This window comes from Columba livia, chromosome 1, assembly GCF_036013475.1.
Source record: "Columba livia isolate bColLiv1 breed racing homer chromosome 1, bColLiv1.pat.W.v2, whole genome shotgun sequence".
In the NCBI taxonomy this organism is placed as follows: domain Eukaryota; kingdom Metazoa; phylum Chordata; class Aves; order Columbiformes; family Columbidae; genus Columba; species Columba livia.
The window spans coordinates 26316846-26337321 of NC_088602.1; the positions used below are offsets into that span (position 1 = coordinate 26316846).

At 35.2% G+C, this 20476-nt stretch overlaps 1 protein-coding gene across 13 annotated transcripts in view; it reads left to right on the plus strand.

Moving 5' to 3' along the window:
* The window catches only part of NBEA (neurobeachin), a 490360-nt gene that overhangs the window by 195510 nt on the left and 274374 nt on the right, over nt 1-20476 (plus strand). For 12 of the 13 annotated variants that reach the window (XM_065051668.1, XM_065051676.1, XM_065051716.1 and 9 more), the window contains 3 exons: nt 4953-5107; nt 8920-9046; nt 12231-12358. In XM_065051668.1, coding sequence (XP_064907740.1) covers nt 4953-5107; nt 8920-9046; nt 12231-12358 — 410 coding nt within the window. The remainder of the gene's footprint in view (nt 1-4952; nt 5108-8919; nt 9047-12230; nt 12359-20476) is intronic. The other variant, XM_065051683.1, reaches the window with a different exon arrangement.

Here is a 20476-nt window from a genome sequence, read left to right on the forward strand (position 1 = left end):
TTTTTATCCCAAGAGGCCTCTGTAAAATCAATATCAAAGCTGTATTGACTTTTGCAGGACTGCTGCTTTTTAACTCTTGCTTCTTCAGATTTTCTTGCAAGCATGTATACAGGATTAGGTTGCTTGACCAACCTCAGTCTGTACCTTATATTGACAGTTTCTTTATGTTTCTTCTTTATTTGATCATGCTTCTGACATTTAATACATGACATGTTCACTTATATTCTATTCACATTCTTCAAATTATTAAATTTCCGGTATTTCCTATTTCTATGTTTAGCTAAGACCATTCATCTTTCCTGATAGTTAATGTTTTAATCTGTTACAGATTCTCCTTGTTTCTTGTCAATATTTTAGATTATTTTACATGCTTCAGCTAATTAATCCTGAAGGCAAAGGAGTTACTAGTGACTGAGGATTTCATTGGGAGTAAATACTCTCCTGCTTTTTCTGAGAGTGAAGATCAATGATCTTCATATACTTGTCCTATAACCACACCTGAGATCATTCACTTTCTTCTATTCAGAAACAGGCAATTTATGTTTAGTAGATTAGGGTCATTTTATGAGCTCTAAAATTTGGATGTTTTGATGAACGTATGGTATGAAATGATTGAAAGAATCCATAATAACTGGACATGCAGCACTAAGGTTTCATTTGCGTAAGTCTCAAAGACTGTATCCTTCTGTAAGCTTTCCATATCTCTTCAGTATATCTCGTTGACTCTGAGTTACTTCTTTCCTCCTTTATTTCAGATGAATCTTAATGCAGTCAGCCTAATAGAAAGTTTTCTAAAGTAGGATTCAAAATGTATGGTTTTTCCATACTAATGATCATTTGTTACAGACTGAAATTACAACCTGAAGCTGAAATCAGAAAGAGCAGTGAGTTACCAGCAATATACATGTTTTGTAAAGGACTGGACATGTACATATGCATGAAGAATATTAATAACTTTCAAAGAAATACTAAGCTTTATTTTCAGAGAATAAATTAATCTAACTGTAGGAAGGAGGTAACATATAATATAGCAGACAAATTGTCTCACATTTTCTACTGTATTTTCTTCTGAAATATCTGGCAGAAGATACTGTTTCAGAGTACTTCTGTGAAAAATTTACCTTAAGTCTATACTGCTTTTTGAAGAACACTTCCTAAAAATCCTCATGCTTTCTGCTGCCGTGGGGGAGGAAAAGAGGAGCAAGAATGTTATTTCAGCCTTAAGAGGTTTCACATATCCCAGAAGAGCATGAAGTGATTGTAATTTAATTCCTCTTGCACAGACAGGTAGCACAAGACATCCAGTATTGAAAGCTTATATCTGACCTCTTGATTGACCATAGTGATTAGGTTGGAAGGCCTTTAAATTTTTAAATGGAGAAGAGAAACAGAATGTGGATCACAGAGAAAAGGAAAGAAATTATAATTTTGTGTAACTTGATTTGTCTGTCACAAGCACTAGCATTTTTTTTAATTTCCATTTTTTATTTTTGTAGTTCAACACATTGATGGTATTATTAGTTATTTTATGCAAATTTCTAAAACCCAGAAGACTCCTGTACCATTTGCTGAGGTTATTTAATGAACCAGCAATGCACAAGTGGTATGCAGGTTGAACCAGCAGCGTTCATCGTAAGCATGATATGAATTATGATGAATTCAGGCTTAGGTTTACAAATTGAGAGTATACTTTTAGAGTAACAGAGTAGTCATCAGTAGTCACAATTGGTTTTAGAATTTTAAGGCACCCAATGAACAGAGAAACAAAATGAGTTGCTACAGCCAATTACCACCAAGCTTTCTAAAATTTTGGGGATCATTTGAGACCACTATGATGTGATTCAGAAAAATTTGGACCAGTTTGGAACATTTAGGAAGTCTGAAATATGCTCTGTAAAGCAAGGCCTAAAATGAAATTATGGAAGTGTATATAACCTTTTCTTCTAGTCTGTAGATTTCTGCTTCTCCATGAAAAAAATACATGAAGACCTGACAGGCATCTGTCACATTAAATTCTTTCTTTCATTCATATTATGCTAAGGTAAATAGCTATGCTTCTTTCATAAATCTGATTTGTTTTGATTTGCCTGTTTTCACTGTGTGTGCTGTTGGAGTCATTTGTTTGGTTAAAAGGAGGCGTTTTCTTATTTGAAAGCAGTCAGTCATCCTCTTTCACCTTTCTTGTTCTGCTCTTCCTATGATTGTTTTGCACATTTTTGACCACTCTATTGTGTTGTTTGAATAGTTTTTTAGTCTCCTTCATCTGGATGTCATTCTGTATTCACTTGCTGTATTTTGTTTTATCAGTAGGAAAGAGACATTTTGACGGGGTCACCATGTATGACATGTCAGAAAGCTGCGTTTTCTTTCAGTCTGGGATGATAATGTCTCACCAATTTTGCCTGTTCTTATAGTAGAGAGGTTTCTCTTGATGTTTCTTGATAATTTGTAATTTAATAACACCTGACCTCTCTCAATGGCCCGATTCAGGCTGACAAAAGAACTTCAACCATATGTAGAGCATTAGTATTTGTGGGATCTGGACAAGAGTATCCTTTCTTGCTATAGGAACTGATTTTCAGTGTTGAAGTACACTCTTAAGAGTCTTTGCATTTATGGGAGGCCTGTACATTTGGGGGTTGGATTAGATGACCTTTAAAGGTCCCTTCCAACTCACACTATTCTATGATTCTATTACACCTGAGGAGTGAAGTTGACATATGTGGTCTTTGCTATGGAAATTCAGGTGGTCTTTTGAATACTCTAAAACACCACTGAGCTGTTGGAAGATAAGAAAGACCTTGAATTTAACTTCATCTTCTTTGAAAACGGAGCAGGAAAATAGGAGATACGTTTTCTCCAGTTGTGTCAGCAATTTGGCAGATAACAATACCAGACCTTATAGGAGGAAAAAATTACTTTCCTTAAAATACAGCCCAGAACAAAACAGATCTCACCCATTCACACTCTGTCTTATGTTGTCAAACACTAGAATGGTGTGTGTCTGAGGAGTCTGTCCAGCACTCAGGCACCCCCATGCTTGTGTCCTGATGCTAGGTCCAGGATCTGCTGCAATGATATGGAAAGCATGGGACACCAGCTATCACGTCTTCCTCGCATTTCCTGGACTTCATAGTTTGGAAACTAATTTCAGGTTTTGGAGATGCCTTTTTTTTTTACCCTTATGGAGCTACCAACAGCCTCTCTGTCCTTCCCCACTTCTTTGAGTCATCACTGTTCACTGGTTTTATCTCCAAGTTCTGATTATCTTGTGAAACTACACATGTGCCTCTGGTCTTGATGGACTGATAATCTATGTGCCGTTAGCACAGGCCAGTCTAAGATGCCTTTTCCTGCTGTGTCCTTCCTTCTTGTGCCTCAGCACCCAAATATTCCCATTCATTCTTCATTCACACCAATCTTAGCCTTTCTGTTGCAGTTCTCTACCAAGATGCTGCAGGTAATCACAGTAGTGTCCTTATGAAATTGATATAATCAGGAGATGCTCCCACTTAAAATACAAGTCTTAATTTCTTATTTTGTTTCTATGGCACCACAGGGACTCTGTTCCCGAGTACTGAATCAGTATTCCTGAACAACCAGAACTGAAGTGTTTGATTGAAGTATTAATTGAGCTAGAGATCTTTGTGTGTGGATAGGAGCTAATTTTAGGAAATTTCATGGTGTTATAGAGCAGATTAATCCAACCTGTGTAGACCCGACTTTATTCACCATTAGCTGCTGCTATGTAAACACTTCATATCAGCAAAGATTGAAAGAGATTGTTAACTACAGACAAAAGCATTTATTTTAGGGTCACGTATCTTAATAGCTATTGCATTGTGCAAACTCATCTTCTCCAATGAGAAATGGAAGGACACAGAAAACCATCAATATGCCTAGAATTACCTTTCTGATAGCATATGCTTCAGGGTAGTGGTAAAACTGTTGTTCAAAATGCAAACACATCAACTGGCACTGTTATCCCTCTAAAAAAAGTGAGGAAAAAATTGCTTATGGATCGTTTTGTACGCTGTCGTCACAGAAGAGGAGATCACAAAAAATAACACATGGCATCATCAATACAATTTGCATCACTACTTTTTAAAATCCGGGGAGAATGAGAATTTAGACATATATTAATAAAATGCATTACTGTGAAATATTGTTCCACACATTTTCATCCAACATGTGCCATCATATTTACATAGAAGTGTAACAAAATAATTATCAGAAGAACTTCTAGAGCAAGATGTGGCCTTATTACCCTAATTAGTTGCATTGTCTTGCTCTTTTATTTAATCACAATGATTAAGGAAAAGTATATCTGCTTAACCAGAAAATGTGTGTATGATGATGAAAATGTATTTTTTTAACATTTACAAATCAGGTTTGTTCTTCACTCAAGTTTTCTACTGAAACACAGTTTTTTTTAGGGTCAGTTTTATATAGATAAATGGAAATATTAATTGGAAAAATGTAAATATAGTTGTCTGCACTATGACAGTTGTTCAGTGTTCAAAAAATAATAATTAGGTATCTCTAGTATTTTCCTTTTTCTTCCCTTTTAACATGTACAGATAGTCTTAGTTTTGAGATTTTAAAAAAGGAGTGGCTTAAGATTAAGTAAGAATGTGCTTGTTTGAATGCAGTGTTGTCTCTACGTAACTGATTTATGTCAGAATTTTTGTATGAAAGCCCTGTTCTCTTCTTAAGAGCTTCAGATTCTCAAGACTGCTTTTTAAACCTTATTTTTAAATGGACATGTTATTACTATTGCAAAAGCAAATATTTACTATGTTGCATTTTAGGTATTCGATTTACATCGTGTGCTGCTGATTTAAACAAGTATGAAGGTTTGCCACAAGGAACCAAAAATTCCACAACAAACAGAAATTCTTGCTGACTCTTTGGTGTGCAGTTCTGCTAATCTGCCATTTCTTTTTCCACAGGAGTGTGGTTGTACCAGTAAAGAAACCCCCTCCAGGTAGCCTGGCCGTGACCACAGTTGGAGCTGCCACAGCTGGGAGTGGACTGCCCCCGGGTAGTACACCTAATATATTTGCTGCAACAGGAGCTACACCAAAAAGTATGATTAATACAACAGGTATTGTCCTTAAATATTTTTGTGACCCTCATTTTTTCTTGTTTGTTTTTTTTTTTTGTTGTTGTTGTTTTGTTACTTTCAGCGGTGTTTTGTTTTTTAATCATCCTTTTTGTTACTGATTGTGTACTTCTAAAATAAAACTCTGAAAACTCTAAATTTTGGCCTTAATTAGAGGCTGTTTTGTTGTTTTTTTTTTTTCTTGGAGTATGTTTATAATCTTTGATAGTTCACATTAGACTTGCATAGCCTTAAATAAGTGAATAAATACCCTTAATACTGTTTTAGAAACATAGTTTAGAACTGAAATGAGCTAGCTTCTCCAGTCCTCTGCAGTAGAGGATATATATGATGTATACTGATTAATCCCTCCTTATGTGTCAGAGAAAGTAAAGACAGCTAGCTACTTAATAATTATATCATAGATTGTGGAGGGTTTATATTTTGTGCAATTAGTATTTGTCAATGAAAATTATGCTATGATTTTTGGAAGGTTTTTCAGTAAGAACCTACCTGATTTAATTATGTCCAAGTCTTAGCAGTAGATGTTTATTGTGGCCTATAGAAGGAGAACGAGACCCTTTTATAAAATTATTTATAATAGTGATAATGGGATTGTCTATGACGAAAGAGCCTGTTAACCATGGAGAAATGAATCCTTACTGAGAGCAACTGATGTTTACTTAAACTCCTTTGAAATGTCTGGCTCTGGTCTGTTTTCTTTCTAAACTAAGCAAAAGCACTTGAGAGAAGAGCTCTCTTCAAGGATATCACAACTTCAGTCAAGGGTTGAGAAAGTGAAAATCTCCTGGGGGTTGCAGAAAATGGAGAGGGAAACTTTTGGCATCCTTCTGCTTCATGGAATAGTATGAAGACACACTCATTTTTTTTTCTTTCCTTTTGCAGATTACCTTTAATACCTGGTAATAGAACTTTGATTTTTCTAAGGATAAAAAAACAAAAAAATCTTAAAATCTAATTATCCTGAGGCAGATGGGAGGAAGGAATGCTCTGAATAATGCTATCACTTCTATGAACAGTTTCATTTCTGTAGCCACTTCTGTTAATCTTGAACGGATTTCCTTTTAGGTACTCTTATGTCATGCAAAAAGTATCCTACATTGGAAACCTTGTTTTCCAAATGGTGCTGAATAGTGTAAGCTTTTCAGTCTTCTCACTGGTTAAAGATCTGAACTGTTTTTGCTGGAATGTAGTAGCTCTTCTTTGTAAGTAATTGCGTTTAAAAATCAGTCATTTCCCTGATACTGTTCTTAGTAGAGGACAGTATTGCAGATACCATGGTACATTCACTGTGGCTGGGTTTTTTTGTTAGATCTTACAGCTTCTTTTTCTTTTTTATCTCTTAGCTTGACAAAAGGAAAAGTATTGATTCAATGGAATTTCAGAAAGTATCAGGTTTAATTAGAACTACATGTGTACTGAACTTCTTTAGTGGTCGTATTTGGTAAAGCCTTTTATGTCTGAAATAATCAGAATTAATGAGCTTTATTGACGAATTCTCTTAAGAAATAGTTTGAAAGGTCCTTCCCCTGCAACCTTTTTTTAAATGTGAATTATTATATCAACAGTTTAGAAATGCTAAACATATTAATGGCAGAAAAAAAAAAATGTGTCACAATGAAAACATAAATATCTATGCGATTAAAATGCTTATTTTGACATTTTTAATTAAGCTATGCCTATGGTAGCTAAAACAGTGATCACGTATATCAGTTTTTGAGATATATACAGGAAGTATCCAGATAATTTCTGATTTATGTACTTGAAGTCTGTGAAATTATCTATGTTATTAATGATTTTAAAGTAGCATATAGGATTTAATTTCAAACAGCACTTTTTTTTCCTATGGTAAAAAAGAAACAGTATACAATTTTTTAGAAACACTAGATGTCCCCCCAAACCTTCTATTTACAGTTAGTTTTATACTATGTCATAGTTACTCTAGAAATACAGTTATATTTTTGAGGTATATTCTGTGCTGAACTTGTGCAAAAGGTGTTTTTTTCAGTTATTCATGGATTGCAGTCACTGTTTACATTCCATCTGCCATTGCTGTTGTAGTCAATGTCGCTGTCATTATGTAATTCGATGCATGTAACTGAAGTCCTTTTAGTGCTTTGAATGTATCTTTTGGGAGGTAGATTCTCTTCCTTCGTCTCTTTATGTAAGAAACTGGTTTTCTAGCTTTTAGATTGGATTTATGTAATTTATATCCTGATTCTCACTTCTATGTTAATTCAGTAGTTCTAGGTCTGTTTAACCTTCTCTTCTGGGAGCCTAACTGGTTAAACAAGTTAGCAACTGCATTGTTAGACAACAACCTTAATGAAGAAAATTTGACTTTGGAAGGAAAAGGAAAGAAGCAATAACAATATGTACTATCTATTTATATATTACTATAAATATGTAGATAATATAAAACTATAAACGATATTTATATATATATATGTATATATACACATGCACACATGTACACATACATATGAAGCCTTTATCTTTTTTAAGCTACCCTATTCCCAGCTAAATTGCTGTGATTCCTGGTTTGGGAGAGACAGCCTACCTTATATTTTTGTGCTTCCTTCTCAGTGTGTTACATTTACAATTTGTATTTAGTCCAAGTCAGAACCCACAGTGTAAGCCACAATCCACCTCCCACTCACATTATTAAACAGCAGACTAAATCAGTTCCTAGTCTAATTCCTGAGCCTCACCAGCTACTCTACTGTCAACAAACCCAGCAAATCCTGCTGCATTTTGATACTCTTTTGGATGTCAAATTTCTGGTTTTTATCTGAATTCTTTTATCTTTAAAAATCACAGTGAATCTCGAAAGTGGGGTTCTCCACCCCTCGTTGGTAACCTGGATAAACCCTGTTGCCCATGGCCCTGGTCTCCAGCAGCGTTGCAGGCCCTCAGGCTTTGCGCTCCAGCTCCAAGGCTGTTGGTCGCTCCCTGTCCTGCCCTGATGTGTTGCACAAGGTCTGTGCGGCAGAAAAGGGAGAGCATTTATCACAGTGATCTCGCTACTGTTCATGGCCACGCTGAGCCTTTGCTGGTTTGCTTCAGAGAGACTGAACATGATAGATTGGCATTTAGAGTCTAAGTTTAGCCCTTAGCTCTGACCCAGATCACATAAAGTATAAATGTGTGCTCTGTCTGCAACTTTTCTCTCGGCAGCTGTTCACAACCCATTGAAATGATACCCCTACTGCCCTCCCTACTTTTAAGATCTTAAATTCTCCTTGAGTCAAGGAAGGGAAGAGAAAATATAAAATTAGTTTTAATACTCATCAGACACTAGTTTTCTCCATTACTTACTGAAGGAATACACATTTTCTATCTTCTCTGTCATTTTTTTAGTTTTCATTTTATTTTCTGCCAGTAATTGAACTGGGCAGTCAAGAAGTGTGTGCATATATGTATTTTAAAATAATAGTTTAACTTCTATTCTCCACTCAACCTCATCTTAAATATACCTTTGTTTTAGAAAGATCTTGCTTTACAGGATGATGTAAAAATGTTTTCATCTTTGGAATATAATTTGGGAATAATGAAAATGAGGTAAGGATTTGTTTTGCCTGATTTTCAATAGCTTTTTAAGCTTATTGTTGTTATACTAGCAATATAAGGAATTAATTTATATGATAACAATATTGAATGGTTTTAATAATTTTAGAATAAATAACATTATTTCCTTATTTAAAAGTAGATGACTAAAACAAGGACTATATTAAAAATCTATAAAACTTATATTTCTTCAGACTGAATTAAGTTCTTTATTTTTTGGGGGACAGGTGCGGTAGACTCAGGATCTTCTTCTTCCTCTTCGTCATCCAGCTTTGTGAATGGTGCTACCAGCAAAAATCTCCCAGCTGTCCAAACTGTTGCTCCAATGCCAGAGGATTCAGCTGAAAATATGAGGTACACAAGTTCTATCCTTTAACATTAATTATAATTTCTCCTCCCACAACAACTTCAGATATAAAAAATACTATAAAAAGAAAAATATATTAAAATATATTTTAGCTCATTAAATAGGCATTATTGTAGTTATTGATGTAGTACAATATGTATTTGTATACCTTTTTGGTACTAAAACAATACTTCACTGAAAAGTCTAACTTCTAAGAACTATGCCAGACACTAAAATGACATTAAAAGTAATTTTTTAGTTCTCTGGCTTTTTACATTGCTCAATAATTATAATAAGAGTTAGAACACAAGCACAACTTAGCAACAGAGCACTAGCAAGTGGAGAAACAGAAGCTCTTCCAAGCAAACAAAAGCCCTATTTAAATGAGAGAGTAAAAAACCAGATACAAACACCAGCTCTGAGTTGGTGTTGCAAGAGACACGGACCATGGGGTAGCTAATAGCCCTCTTACACTGACTGACAGCCAGGAAAATGCCCCCTGAAATTCTTATTAAATATCTTTGTAAAATAAGTCGTTGTCTTTTAAAGGTGTTTGGTTGTGCCGTAACACACTTCAAAAATGAATTTTTGACCTTTACATGGTGCACATCTATCTGCCCTAAAAACCTGATGCAGGGTATAGGAGTTGCCAAGTGCCTCTTAGTTGGCCAGCCACTTTGATGTACGGTTTTAAGATCGGAGTGGTGACAGCAACCAAGCTAGCTGTTCCTGAGTTTACAAGCTCATGAACAAAAGAATTTAATTCCCTAGTGAACTAGAGAGGAAATAAACTTAAATCAAGGGCCCTGGGTAATCTGGAAAAAAAAAAAAAAAAAGTATGAAAGTCTTTGTGCTTCAGTGATTTAACATGCAGAGCAAAAAAGCGCCTTTTTTTTGCTGGTCCTATCTGAAGTGTCAGGGGAGTGGTGCAGGTGGAATCACAGCAATGGGTGCAGGCCCAGGCTGAAAGCGCAAGGACTATTGGCTCCACTCCAAAAAGGTGCAAATGATCAAGGAGAGGATGACTAGCTACATCAGTCTCCACAGGGAGTTCCCCAATGTTTGCAGGATGTGTTAGAAGGTATAATAGATGTTAGAAACAGCTGTAGAATCAGATTGGTCTCTTCCCTCCTTTGCTCCTCTGTGCATGCGTGTGTGTACAGGAAAGACAGTAGATGGGCCACCTGCTTCCCTAAAACATATTTAGTGTCTCTGCATATGTATTTTTCTTAATTTTGCTTGTTCTTTTAGAAATTGAAGAACCAGAACTTCAGTCAGTTTTCAACATGTAAATGCACCAGAGATTTATACGAAGGAAAAAAGATATTTTTTTTCTCTTTCTACATATTAATTTCTGTCCCTTGATATGCATTTTTAAACAGTGCTAAACTTTGATCTCATGTTTTCACAGAATGGTATTCCCAGTTGCCCATGAATACATTCATAATACACAAGATCCATCAGCTATCCACTTGATAACAAGGTGTTTGTTCATAGCTCATCCAAAGTGTTGATTAATAGCACATGCACACCTCCCATATTACTTGATTCTTAATTTATCTTAATTTAAACAATTTTGAGCTTGAACTTTTTTCAATTATATGTAAATTTTTCAGTGTTAAATGAACTCTAAAATTAGGCCTTTTAAACTAATTTACAGTGAAAGCATATTTTAAAGCATGGTTTAGATAAGTTTGGATTAATCTAGTAGGCTTTTACCTCTAGCAGAAAAGGCTTGGGGTAGATTCATGTTGCAAATTACAACCTCTAAGATAATCACATTTCAAATACAGTCAATAGAGGCTTTAGCATAGTGAAATTTGTTTCAACTAATCATCTTAAATAAAGGCTGGTTGTATGAATCTCTCCTTTAGAATACTAGAAAGTCAGTATCTGAATTTGAAATTGCAAAGCAGCACATTGAAAGAAAATAAGTTATAGGAATTCAGTAAAATAATTTCCATCTAATGAAGGAAAACTTCCAATGTGTTTATAATGTCAACTTTCTTTTTAAATGTAGGGATCTTCATGTGATCTGAATTAAAAAGTCCACATGTATTTATAGACAGTAGGTACAACATTAAATTTAAATGTCAGTGTTTGTTCTCTTAGATCCTGTGAATAAATGTAACTTCTTCCTATAACTGTGCTTTAAAGTACCAATAAAATTTTGGTACCATAATTCAAGCACAAAGAAAACCCCTTCAGCCACCAACAGCCTGAAAAAGAACAGCAAATATTCTTGGTAGAGCAGAATACGTACATATTTATTTTCTATTTTTAAGTAATATTTCACTTCTTTGAGATAACAAAGCAGGTTTTTAGTCTTGGCATAAGTGTTTCAGAAGGCACAAGCATTATGCCCTGTCAGGTTTTGAAAGGGAAGGTCTCTTAAGGGGTACAATCCTTTTGAGGGGTACAGACCTTTTGAAAGGTCTCTTAAGGGATACAATCCTTAGTGTACTGCTGATTTGTGTCCTTGTATTTGTATTTTTGCTAGTTTTATATACTTAGACAAAGGAATATTATTACTAGTATTTAAAAAGCAAACAGGAGTCACAACACTACTTCTTATTGTTCAAGTATAAATTAAGGAACAATTCATGCTTCAAAGGCTGTATAGTCTCAGGAGGCAGAGAAGTATAAATGCAAAGGCAAAGTGATTTGCCTGGGATCATGTTCCCTCAGGGTTGAAGAATATTGATATTCTTCACACCTGTGCTAGAACACTTCCTCATGCACTCCCTTGTCCAGGATTGCAGTAACAGATGTTTTTATTTGCAAGCTCAAACAAAAAAGCAAGTACGAGTGCCTTGGGTGAATAAGAACTTCTCTTTTCAAGCTTTCAAATTTATAAAAAATGATGGGATGTGCATAAGCTGAGATAGGTGAAACGGACTTACACTTGAATATCTGGCATTCTTCTTATCAAGTTCGAAAATTAGAACAAAACTTTTACTGGTTTTGGAGTGTTCTGTAAATGCTGTAGAATTTATGATGCTGTCACACTGCTGACTCTGACATGACATTTGCATTTACTAAAGGCATTTAAGCACTGTGAAGTTTAATCAAATTATAATCATCCTCTTTTCTACAGAAGCTTACAGCAACTTTTAAAAACAGGTATGAGTTGACATAATTTAATTTCTGTGATTAAGTGTTCTTCCAAATGTGGTCTCTGTTTTTCCACAGTATCACTGCAAAGCTTGAAAGAGCTCTAGAAAAGGTGGCCCCTCTCCTGCGAGAAATTTTTGTTGACTTTGCCCCTTTCTTATCCCGAACACTCTTGGGCAGTCATGGGCAAGAGCTGCTGATTGAAGGTATGATTTCTGTTACAAAATTATATTGGTTTAGCTATTAGTCATTTGATAAGAACAAGATTTTGTTTTCATAAGACTTTATGTAAATATTTTTGATAAATAAATTAATCAGTTGTTAATATGCTGTGATTTTGCTTCCTTGCCTTTAACTGTGTTTAAAGAATAGAACACTGATAGCTTTTGTGCCCCTTTTTTTCCCCTAAGATACTGTATGAATATACATCTTGTCATCTTGGAATGCAAAAACCTCTCTACAATTTGTGTTTTCCTCCTCAGAACAGTTATATCAGTATAAGTCTTTCATCCTGACTTAGCGAAACTATTGAAAAATATAACTTAAAAGTGTAGTCAAAAAATGTAAATTGAAGACTGCTCCAACTTTATTGATATATTCATCTAGATTTGGTAGGGACAGTATTTGCTCAGGTCTGTCAGCTGGATTTATGTGGGCAGACAAAACATTGCTCCTAAAGGAGAATAAAAAGTGGTGATATTTAAAGAAAAATACCCTTGAACACTTCTAATGATTTTTATGGGGTTTTATGCATTGTCTTTACAACTTCATAGTCACAAAATTTGGGGAAAACAATGAAACCTCATAAGTGAGGCAGTAAGTAACGCAGAAATTATGCAGAATGTGCTAAGCTTGTGCAGAAAATAATGCAGATAAAATAGTAATGAAGGAATTTGCATGAATGTGCATTGATCCCCCATCGTATATCCAGAGGAATATATCTTTTTCCTTCCAAAATTGCTGCTTAATGAGAGTTTTATGGCTGGAGACAATGATCTCAAAGGTCTTTTTCAACCTAAACAATTCTATGATTCTACGATTGTATAACAAATTCTCATTACAGCAAAGCTTATAACATGTGAAAGTCTACATAGAGAAAACACAGCTTTTTGTTCAGATTCCAAAACTCCTGTTATACATGTGTTTTATCTAAATAGTATTGTACATTCTTTCTATGGTCTCAGTTATTATATCCCACAACATTGGCCCTCTTCTGTTCTTAATGCTAGAAATATTTGCACCTTGTAACTGAAATCTACTAAATAGCCTTTTCCTTTTTTGTCTAATTATCATTTAATATTATTATTGTTTAATAATATCGAGGAATAGTATAGAAGCTTAGTAATTCTCAAAAACTTCAGGCTTTTTATACTGTTTATTTTATAGCTATGAGTAAGTTGCAGTTCTCATTTAATGATACCTGAAGTTAATGGTCTGAGATGTTTATTGAGAATATTGAGATGGCTGTAAGATATTTAACGGATTCCATTCTTAAATCTCTTATTTCAGCATAGTTGATTGTTACATTTATAGCAGCATTATCCTTTTTTTTTGTTTGTTTGACAATTGATTAATTGGACTATACTTTTTATACCATACAAATAAAATTGTCTTGGTTTCATCTAAGCTCTTTTATAGATTAAAAAAATTCTTCACTGACGCTGTCTGACTTTGCCTTTTGGTCGCATTCATGGTGTGAGCATGACTCGTGTTTCCCAGCATATGATCAAGAGTGAAAAGCCACAGGAACCTAACTACTTTATGTCCGTATGAGTTTATCTCATTGCCTGTCCAAACAGAGACATGGTTTTGTTGGCTGTAGGATTCTTCCGATACCCATTTGGACTGATGTTCCAAATTTTGTCCCATCTATGGCTCAGTGATCCACTTCAGTCTCAGGAATCATTGTATATGAACCAAACACTGAGTTCCAAAATAAGTGCTGTCCTTCCCATCATGTTTTCTTAATGTTATGTCTAGTCTTCTCTTCAATTGCTGTCTAGTTCCTGATTTCCAAGAACTAGTCCTTTCTTCCGAATATATTGAAATAGTAGTCTGTAAACAAAAAAATCCAAACACAGCTTATATTTTTACATTGCGTGCCTCAGGACTTGAATTTCTGTTTGCTCCCTCTAAAATAGTTGGCCTTTTTTTCTTTTTAACAGAAAACTCAGCTGCTTTTACAGTCATTGTGTACTTCTCATCCTTTCTTCATTGCCTGTGTGAGACTTTTGATCTCAACTAAACTGAATTCTTGCCTAGTTGAGTTCCCTTTAAAAGGGAATTCTAAATTTTCTTCTAGTCCATTACCTGATTTACTTTGATGAATTTCCTGTCATTGTTTACTGAAAGTCAATGCTGGTCCTTGAAGTGCTTGAAAGTGCTCTCCATGTAATGACTCTGCAAAACAGAGGGTTTTAGTGGCATGGCTCAAGATATGTGAGTAAATAGAATTCCTGTGGGACTTTGTTAATATAACCTTAATTTCTACTGACAAGCAGTATTATAATTATCTTGATAGTTTTATATTAAATAGTTTAATTTGTTGCTTTATCTGTAAAAGGTTTTAGTTATAACAATTAAAAAGGAGCAAATAAACTTTGTTTAATCAAGTCCGAAGGTCCTTTCTGTTTTTCAAATTGATGTCCACAAAAGTCTGTGTTGTATTCTATGAAGCATGTCCTTTTTCTTCTGATTATTCAAGCTTAATACTTAAAAATACCTTCCCTCCTCTTGCTGTCTTTCAAACCTCCATATGATATGAAGCCTTTCCCCCATCAGATTGTGCTGAAACCTGAATAACTGCAGGCATCCTTGTTGACATGTGCTTTTTTTCTGAAGCTCTTTCTAGTGCTTTTGTGCATGTGTGTGTGTAAGAATTACTAGATCATTTCGGACTTTGTAAGAATATCCACAGTTTTGTAACTGAGGTTTTGCATACTGAAGAGAGACCACAAAAGAAAAAGGGAACAGAAAAAAAAAAATATTTTAATACTTCTAAAACTGGTTAATTATGCAAACTTTTCAGATTATATGATGCTTTGAGGCACGTGTTATTCATATGTATTTGGAAATGTGTATACAACTTAGTTACGATTTTGCCTTTTTGTAAGTGGTAGTTGAGCTGTCTAGAACTTGGTGAAAAATCTTGCAGTCATACTGTGCCACCTCATTTTCCTTTAGCTTGTATCATCTTTCTGTCCCATGGAAGACTGGCTGATTTGTTCTTTGAGGAAATTACATTTAACATCTAAAGAGTGAGTTCATACTCTTGAGTGGAGTTGAAGTGAACTGACTGCAGTCATCTGGTCAGTCCAGACCAAAAACTTGGACCACTTGTACTCAAAATTGTTAATTTTTCATGTTTGTTCATGTAAATTCCAAAATGTGACCAGTAGCAGAGGAGCTCTATCAAGTAGTAATGTATCATTGCAGAACATATTTATTGGTAAAACTCTTTGACTCTTTACTTACTGAAAACGTACTCATTTTTGCCCCATTTTTCACAACCAGTTCTTTCTTCAAGGTATCTTACTATATTCCAAATATTTCAACTTCCCAGAATAAGTGTCCTCCGTGATAGGTAAAAAGGGATCAATTTTTAGTCAAATAGTTTCAAAGTGTACCAAAACCAGCTCAACACTATTGTGGTTCATAACTGAGGTTCTTTCAACTCCTTCAAGAACAGAAGTTCCATAGGTTGAAATTTTCTGTACAGAATCTAATTGGAAACAAATATGCAATATGTGTAAGTCACATATTTAAGCTTAGCAATTCTCATTGTGGAGTTCCATTTAACACTTGCACAGATATGTTTTCACTAACTCTAGTTTCCATATGGTCTGTGAATGCCCTCCATCTAAAGGGCATTACAACATTCTAGCTTTTAGGTGAAAATGTTACAGGCAAGTGTAATCTGATCTGTATCTGAAAGAAAAGTTATATCCTCTTTTTGTCAAGCACAGATGGGTAAAAGTATTTTCACCACAGCTATTCTTGGAGTATCCTGAACAGTTACAATATGTCCAAGATGGAAACATAGTCACATACAATGCTTTCTCTTCTCTTTAGTGGGATACCAAACAAACGTTACCAATGCTTTTCATTTTCCTGTATCATTACATGGGTAGAAGGTCAGCCAGATAGCCTTTCTTCAAAGAGCTCTTATGAATTCTTTGGCATATGTTTGATGTGCTTCTGATAAATGCACAATTCAAATCCGATGGAACAAACTTTTTCATGCCCATAGGAGCAGAATCTGTTTCTCCTCATTAACTCACCACATAAGCAAAGAATATTCAGCAAAAGTGATGATGGATACGTTTTGTATGATATTTGACAGGAGGCTTTTTGAAACAGTTGAAAAATTGGTCAAAATATTCCTTTGGAAAGCACAGATAGAAGCTGAGTGCTGAATGAAAGTGGTGAGTCATGGAACAGGCTGCCTAGAGAAGTTGTGGATGCCCCATCACTGGCAGTGTTCACAGCTCTGGGGCTTTGAGCAACCTGGTCTAGTGAAAGGTGTCCCTGCCCATAGCAGGAGGGTTGTACTAAATGATCTTTAAGGGCCTTTCCAACCCAAACCATTCAAAGATTCTGTACTTTAGAAGCTCCCAAAGACCATGAGTGTGGTGTCTCTGTGGCATCTACCAATACTGGCACAGTTAGTTTCTGATTTCCTTGAGCAATGCTGAGTTTTGTATTAGGAAAAACAGGGCAAGCATTTTCCTAAGATGCTGTAGTAATCTGGAAATCCCTTATACTTTCTCAAGGGAAAAAAATAAGAAAATAAAGAAAACAAAATCACTTTTTTGGTGCTTAACAGGGCCCTTGGCTTTCTCTTAAAAGCTTTCCAGAACCTTTGTGTTAGTGTTGTGCTCAGCAGCACAGATGTTATAAAACAGAGAGATTGCATGCTCTTGCAGAACTTCATTTTCCTGTTCATATTGTTCTCTCATTCTTATATCTCACCCTGCCATATCCAACATTTTTTTTGTTTGTGTGTCCAGGCATATTTTCTTTCAACTAATCAGAGTTCTGGTAGTTGCTCACCAGTCTGTAGCATAGCATGTATCCAATGTTCTGAACAAAACAAATAAATGGATAAATATTAGCAAGTAAAAGAGAAAGGGAATTTAAAAAAAAATAAATAAAAATGTGTTACCATTTTACAATTTGCATTGAGTGGAATTAACATAGTGCTGGAATTTGTATAAGCCACTTTTTGATCCTACTTTGATTTTTTTAACAGTCTATATTATCATACAGAATTGTTCCTGACAAAGCTAACTGCTTAGACAGAGATAGAAAAAATGAAAAGCAAAGTCATTCCACTGAAGAGATGTGTTGAATCATTTTGTGGAATAATCACAACTCAAGAAAAAGCCAAATTTCAGCACAGCCAAATGCTGATTCCAATCTCTAGGAACAAAGAATATAGACTGTAGCTAGGGGGTAGAAGATGAGGGACAACACCACTCAAAGAATGTAGGGATTGTTACAATAACTAGTGTACTCTAGGGTCTCCTAGCTCAGTGCTGAGGCAACAAAGACTTGTCCAATACTTGGATACCTGGGAGGAATAGATGAGGAGGTGATTTCATTTCTGTGCACAGCTTCAGTAAAACTCCCACCATCTTTTTCTGTAGTCAGCACTTCAAGAATGCTTTGTCCAAATTGCAGAGGGAACAAAAGATCAGGGCACAAGAGTGATTGATAGACTGGAGATAAACTCCATGAAGTACAAAGTAAAGAGCTTGATTTGTTCAATGTACCAAAGAGAGAAGATAAAAGAAGTTCAATATTACAGGATGTCTTAGTCTTTCTACCAATAGAGTGCCTCACGCAGGTGAATAACATTGGCAGACTTTACTAGGACTTACTATCAAATATTGAGATCAATGTTACTCATAGTCTTTATGACTGTTTTAAATATTCTTTCTAAATGTAGTCTTCAATCCAGCTTCTTGGGAGGAAAAATGTCATGTATTTGCTGAATGGTTTTGGAGCTTTTTTGTGCCTTTGGAGTCTGTGAATCCCTGTTCCTTCTGTGCCATACCCTGCAAGGAATGATAGTCTGCATTAACCTTAATTTGCTCTAACATTACCATCACTGCATTTGTTCACATGGTCATGGACAGATGTACTTCAGTGTCAGCCAAGTGCCTGCAGGGATCAGTAAAAAAAGTGGTTTTCTTTATTCTGCAGTTGACTGCATCTCAACTGCAGATGTAGCTGAGAATATATCAACTTTCCTTGAGTCATCAAAGATGGTAACTGTTCAAGTCACTGTATGAAATAAACCTTTCTTCTGATTTTTTTAGTGTGTGTGTATATATGTTAAACCTATTTTTATTTTTATTTAAGAAGTTCTTTAATCATTACCTTAAAGCTCATTTTAATATGAGACATATTCTCCTTTCTCTGCATAATGAAGTTTGTTCAGACGAGCCTCATATAAGGCTCATACTAGCTATAGTTTTGTCGTCAGATTTCAGAGAGCCCTTGTCAGTGTATGTGTGCATGGTCATATACATAATTTAATGTGTTGTTTTTTTTTCTGAATAGAGACTTATGTGATCCCACTGGGTGAAGATGATCAGCCTTGTACTCCCTTGATAACTTTTTAATGTGTTGGCCAGTTTAATACAGTTAAACAGAGAACACTTAAAAGATGCTATTTTTACACAATAATTACAAATATAACCATCTGTTTAAAGAAAAGATACTCTATAGTGGCTTGGCTGAGGCAGTAGTTACATGTGCACTTCTTAATCAGCTTCAATATTTCCTCTGCATTATCTTTTGAGGTATGCCATCATCATGTAGTGAATAGATGGAAAACTTAAAAGCAACTCAAAAAAAATCTCATCTGATTTATTTGCACCTATGTAATATACTGTGTTGGTGCAACACTGTGGATATTACAGTATGAGGAACAGAAAAGCAATTGATAAACAGGACTGAGAGAGAGAGCAGGAGGAACTTGACCCTACTAGACATCAGACAATCCCTGTTAGAAATCAAGGTGAATGTTAAAAATGTTTCTGTGGGGAGGATGTCAGGGGGTGGTCATGCTGGTGCCATTTGCAGTGTGTGTCTCACTGGACGTGATCACTCTGGCCAGACTCAGGCATCTTATGGATTGTTTGGGTTGTACTGGGGCAGGAACTCTGAATAGATTTTCAAGGCTAAAGACTTCATAACATATTTCTTCTCTGTTGTGCCACCTCCCTCTCCTTTCTTTCTACATGCCCTATGTGTCTTAGTACATTCTTCTATATCTAATAAGAGGTGATGCTGCAGACTTGGCACAGTGCAGTTAAAGCAGTGAATTGCTTGACCCAGTCCTCTGGAAGATAGTTTTCCATAGTTTGTGGCAGTAGGATTCCTGTTCGTAGATTTCTTTTTATCTTTCAATGTAAAGACTTGTAAAAAGTTCCCAGTGAAATTGCATGACTGTCCACAAACAGGCCCTGTTTACATGATGAGGTTGGAATAATAATGAGTTACAGATAATGCTTTTCTTCACTAAGTTTAAAAACATTAATCATCATTAACAATAACTTTATATTGTTACAAGCTTTCAGTGTTGATTTGCACTGTGAGGATGTTTTCCATGTATTTTACTTTTCTACTTTATGAATTTCTGCAAGTAATTGCAAGATTTGGTTTTTACTATGAAGAAAACAATAGGTCGTTTTGAAACAGGACACAAAAACCCTTGAAATCCTCCAATAGCTAGAATTTAAAATACTGCTGCTGATTGAAAACCTGCCTGCCTGTTGTAATCCCTTCATAAACAGGAAAAAAAAAATCATTTATTTCAAACTGCTATGTATAGGCTTGTAAGATATTTGTTTTAAGAAATTCTCTATTATTAGCTCTGTGTCTTACTGAAAAGCTCCACAGTACACTTATGTTTCTGCAAACACTTCAAGACTGAAAGTGTTTGTTACTAAAAAAATCTGTGACTCAGATATACATGGAGACAGAAAACAACACTAGTTTTCCAGAAATCTGTATGGTAGGAACAAAGAAATGACGAAAGGTTAAATGGATATTTAAATCTGCCTATTTATTTATGCATGCTCCAGCAGAGTCAAGGTTCAAAGCTTTGCAGCTTCTACAGTTTTTCAGAATGTGCTACTAGTGACAAGACAGATCCCAGTACTGGCACTGAGAGGAGGAACTGAAGAGCAGGTGTCACAGCAGAAGTCTGAGTTGTTTATCCACAGTGAAATCTTCAAACTATAATGACCAATTATAGAACATTTTTCTTTCATATAATATTTCTTTTTGATGCCTTTAAAGGGATATCATTA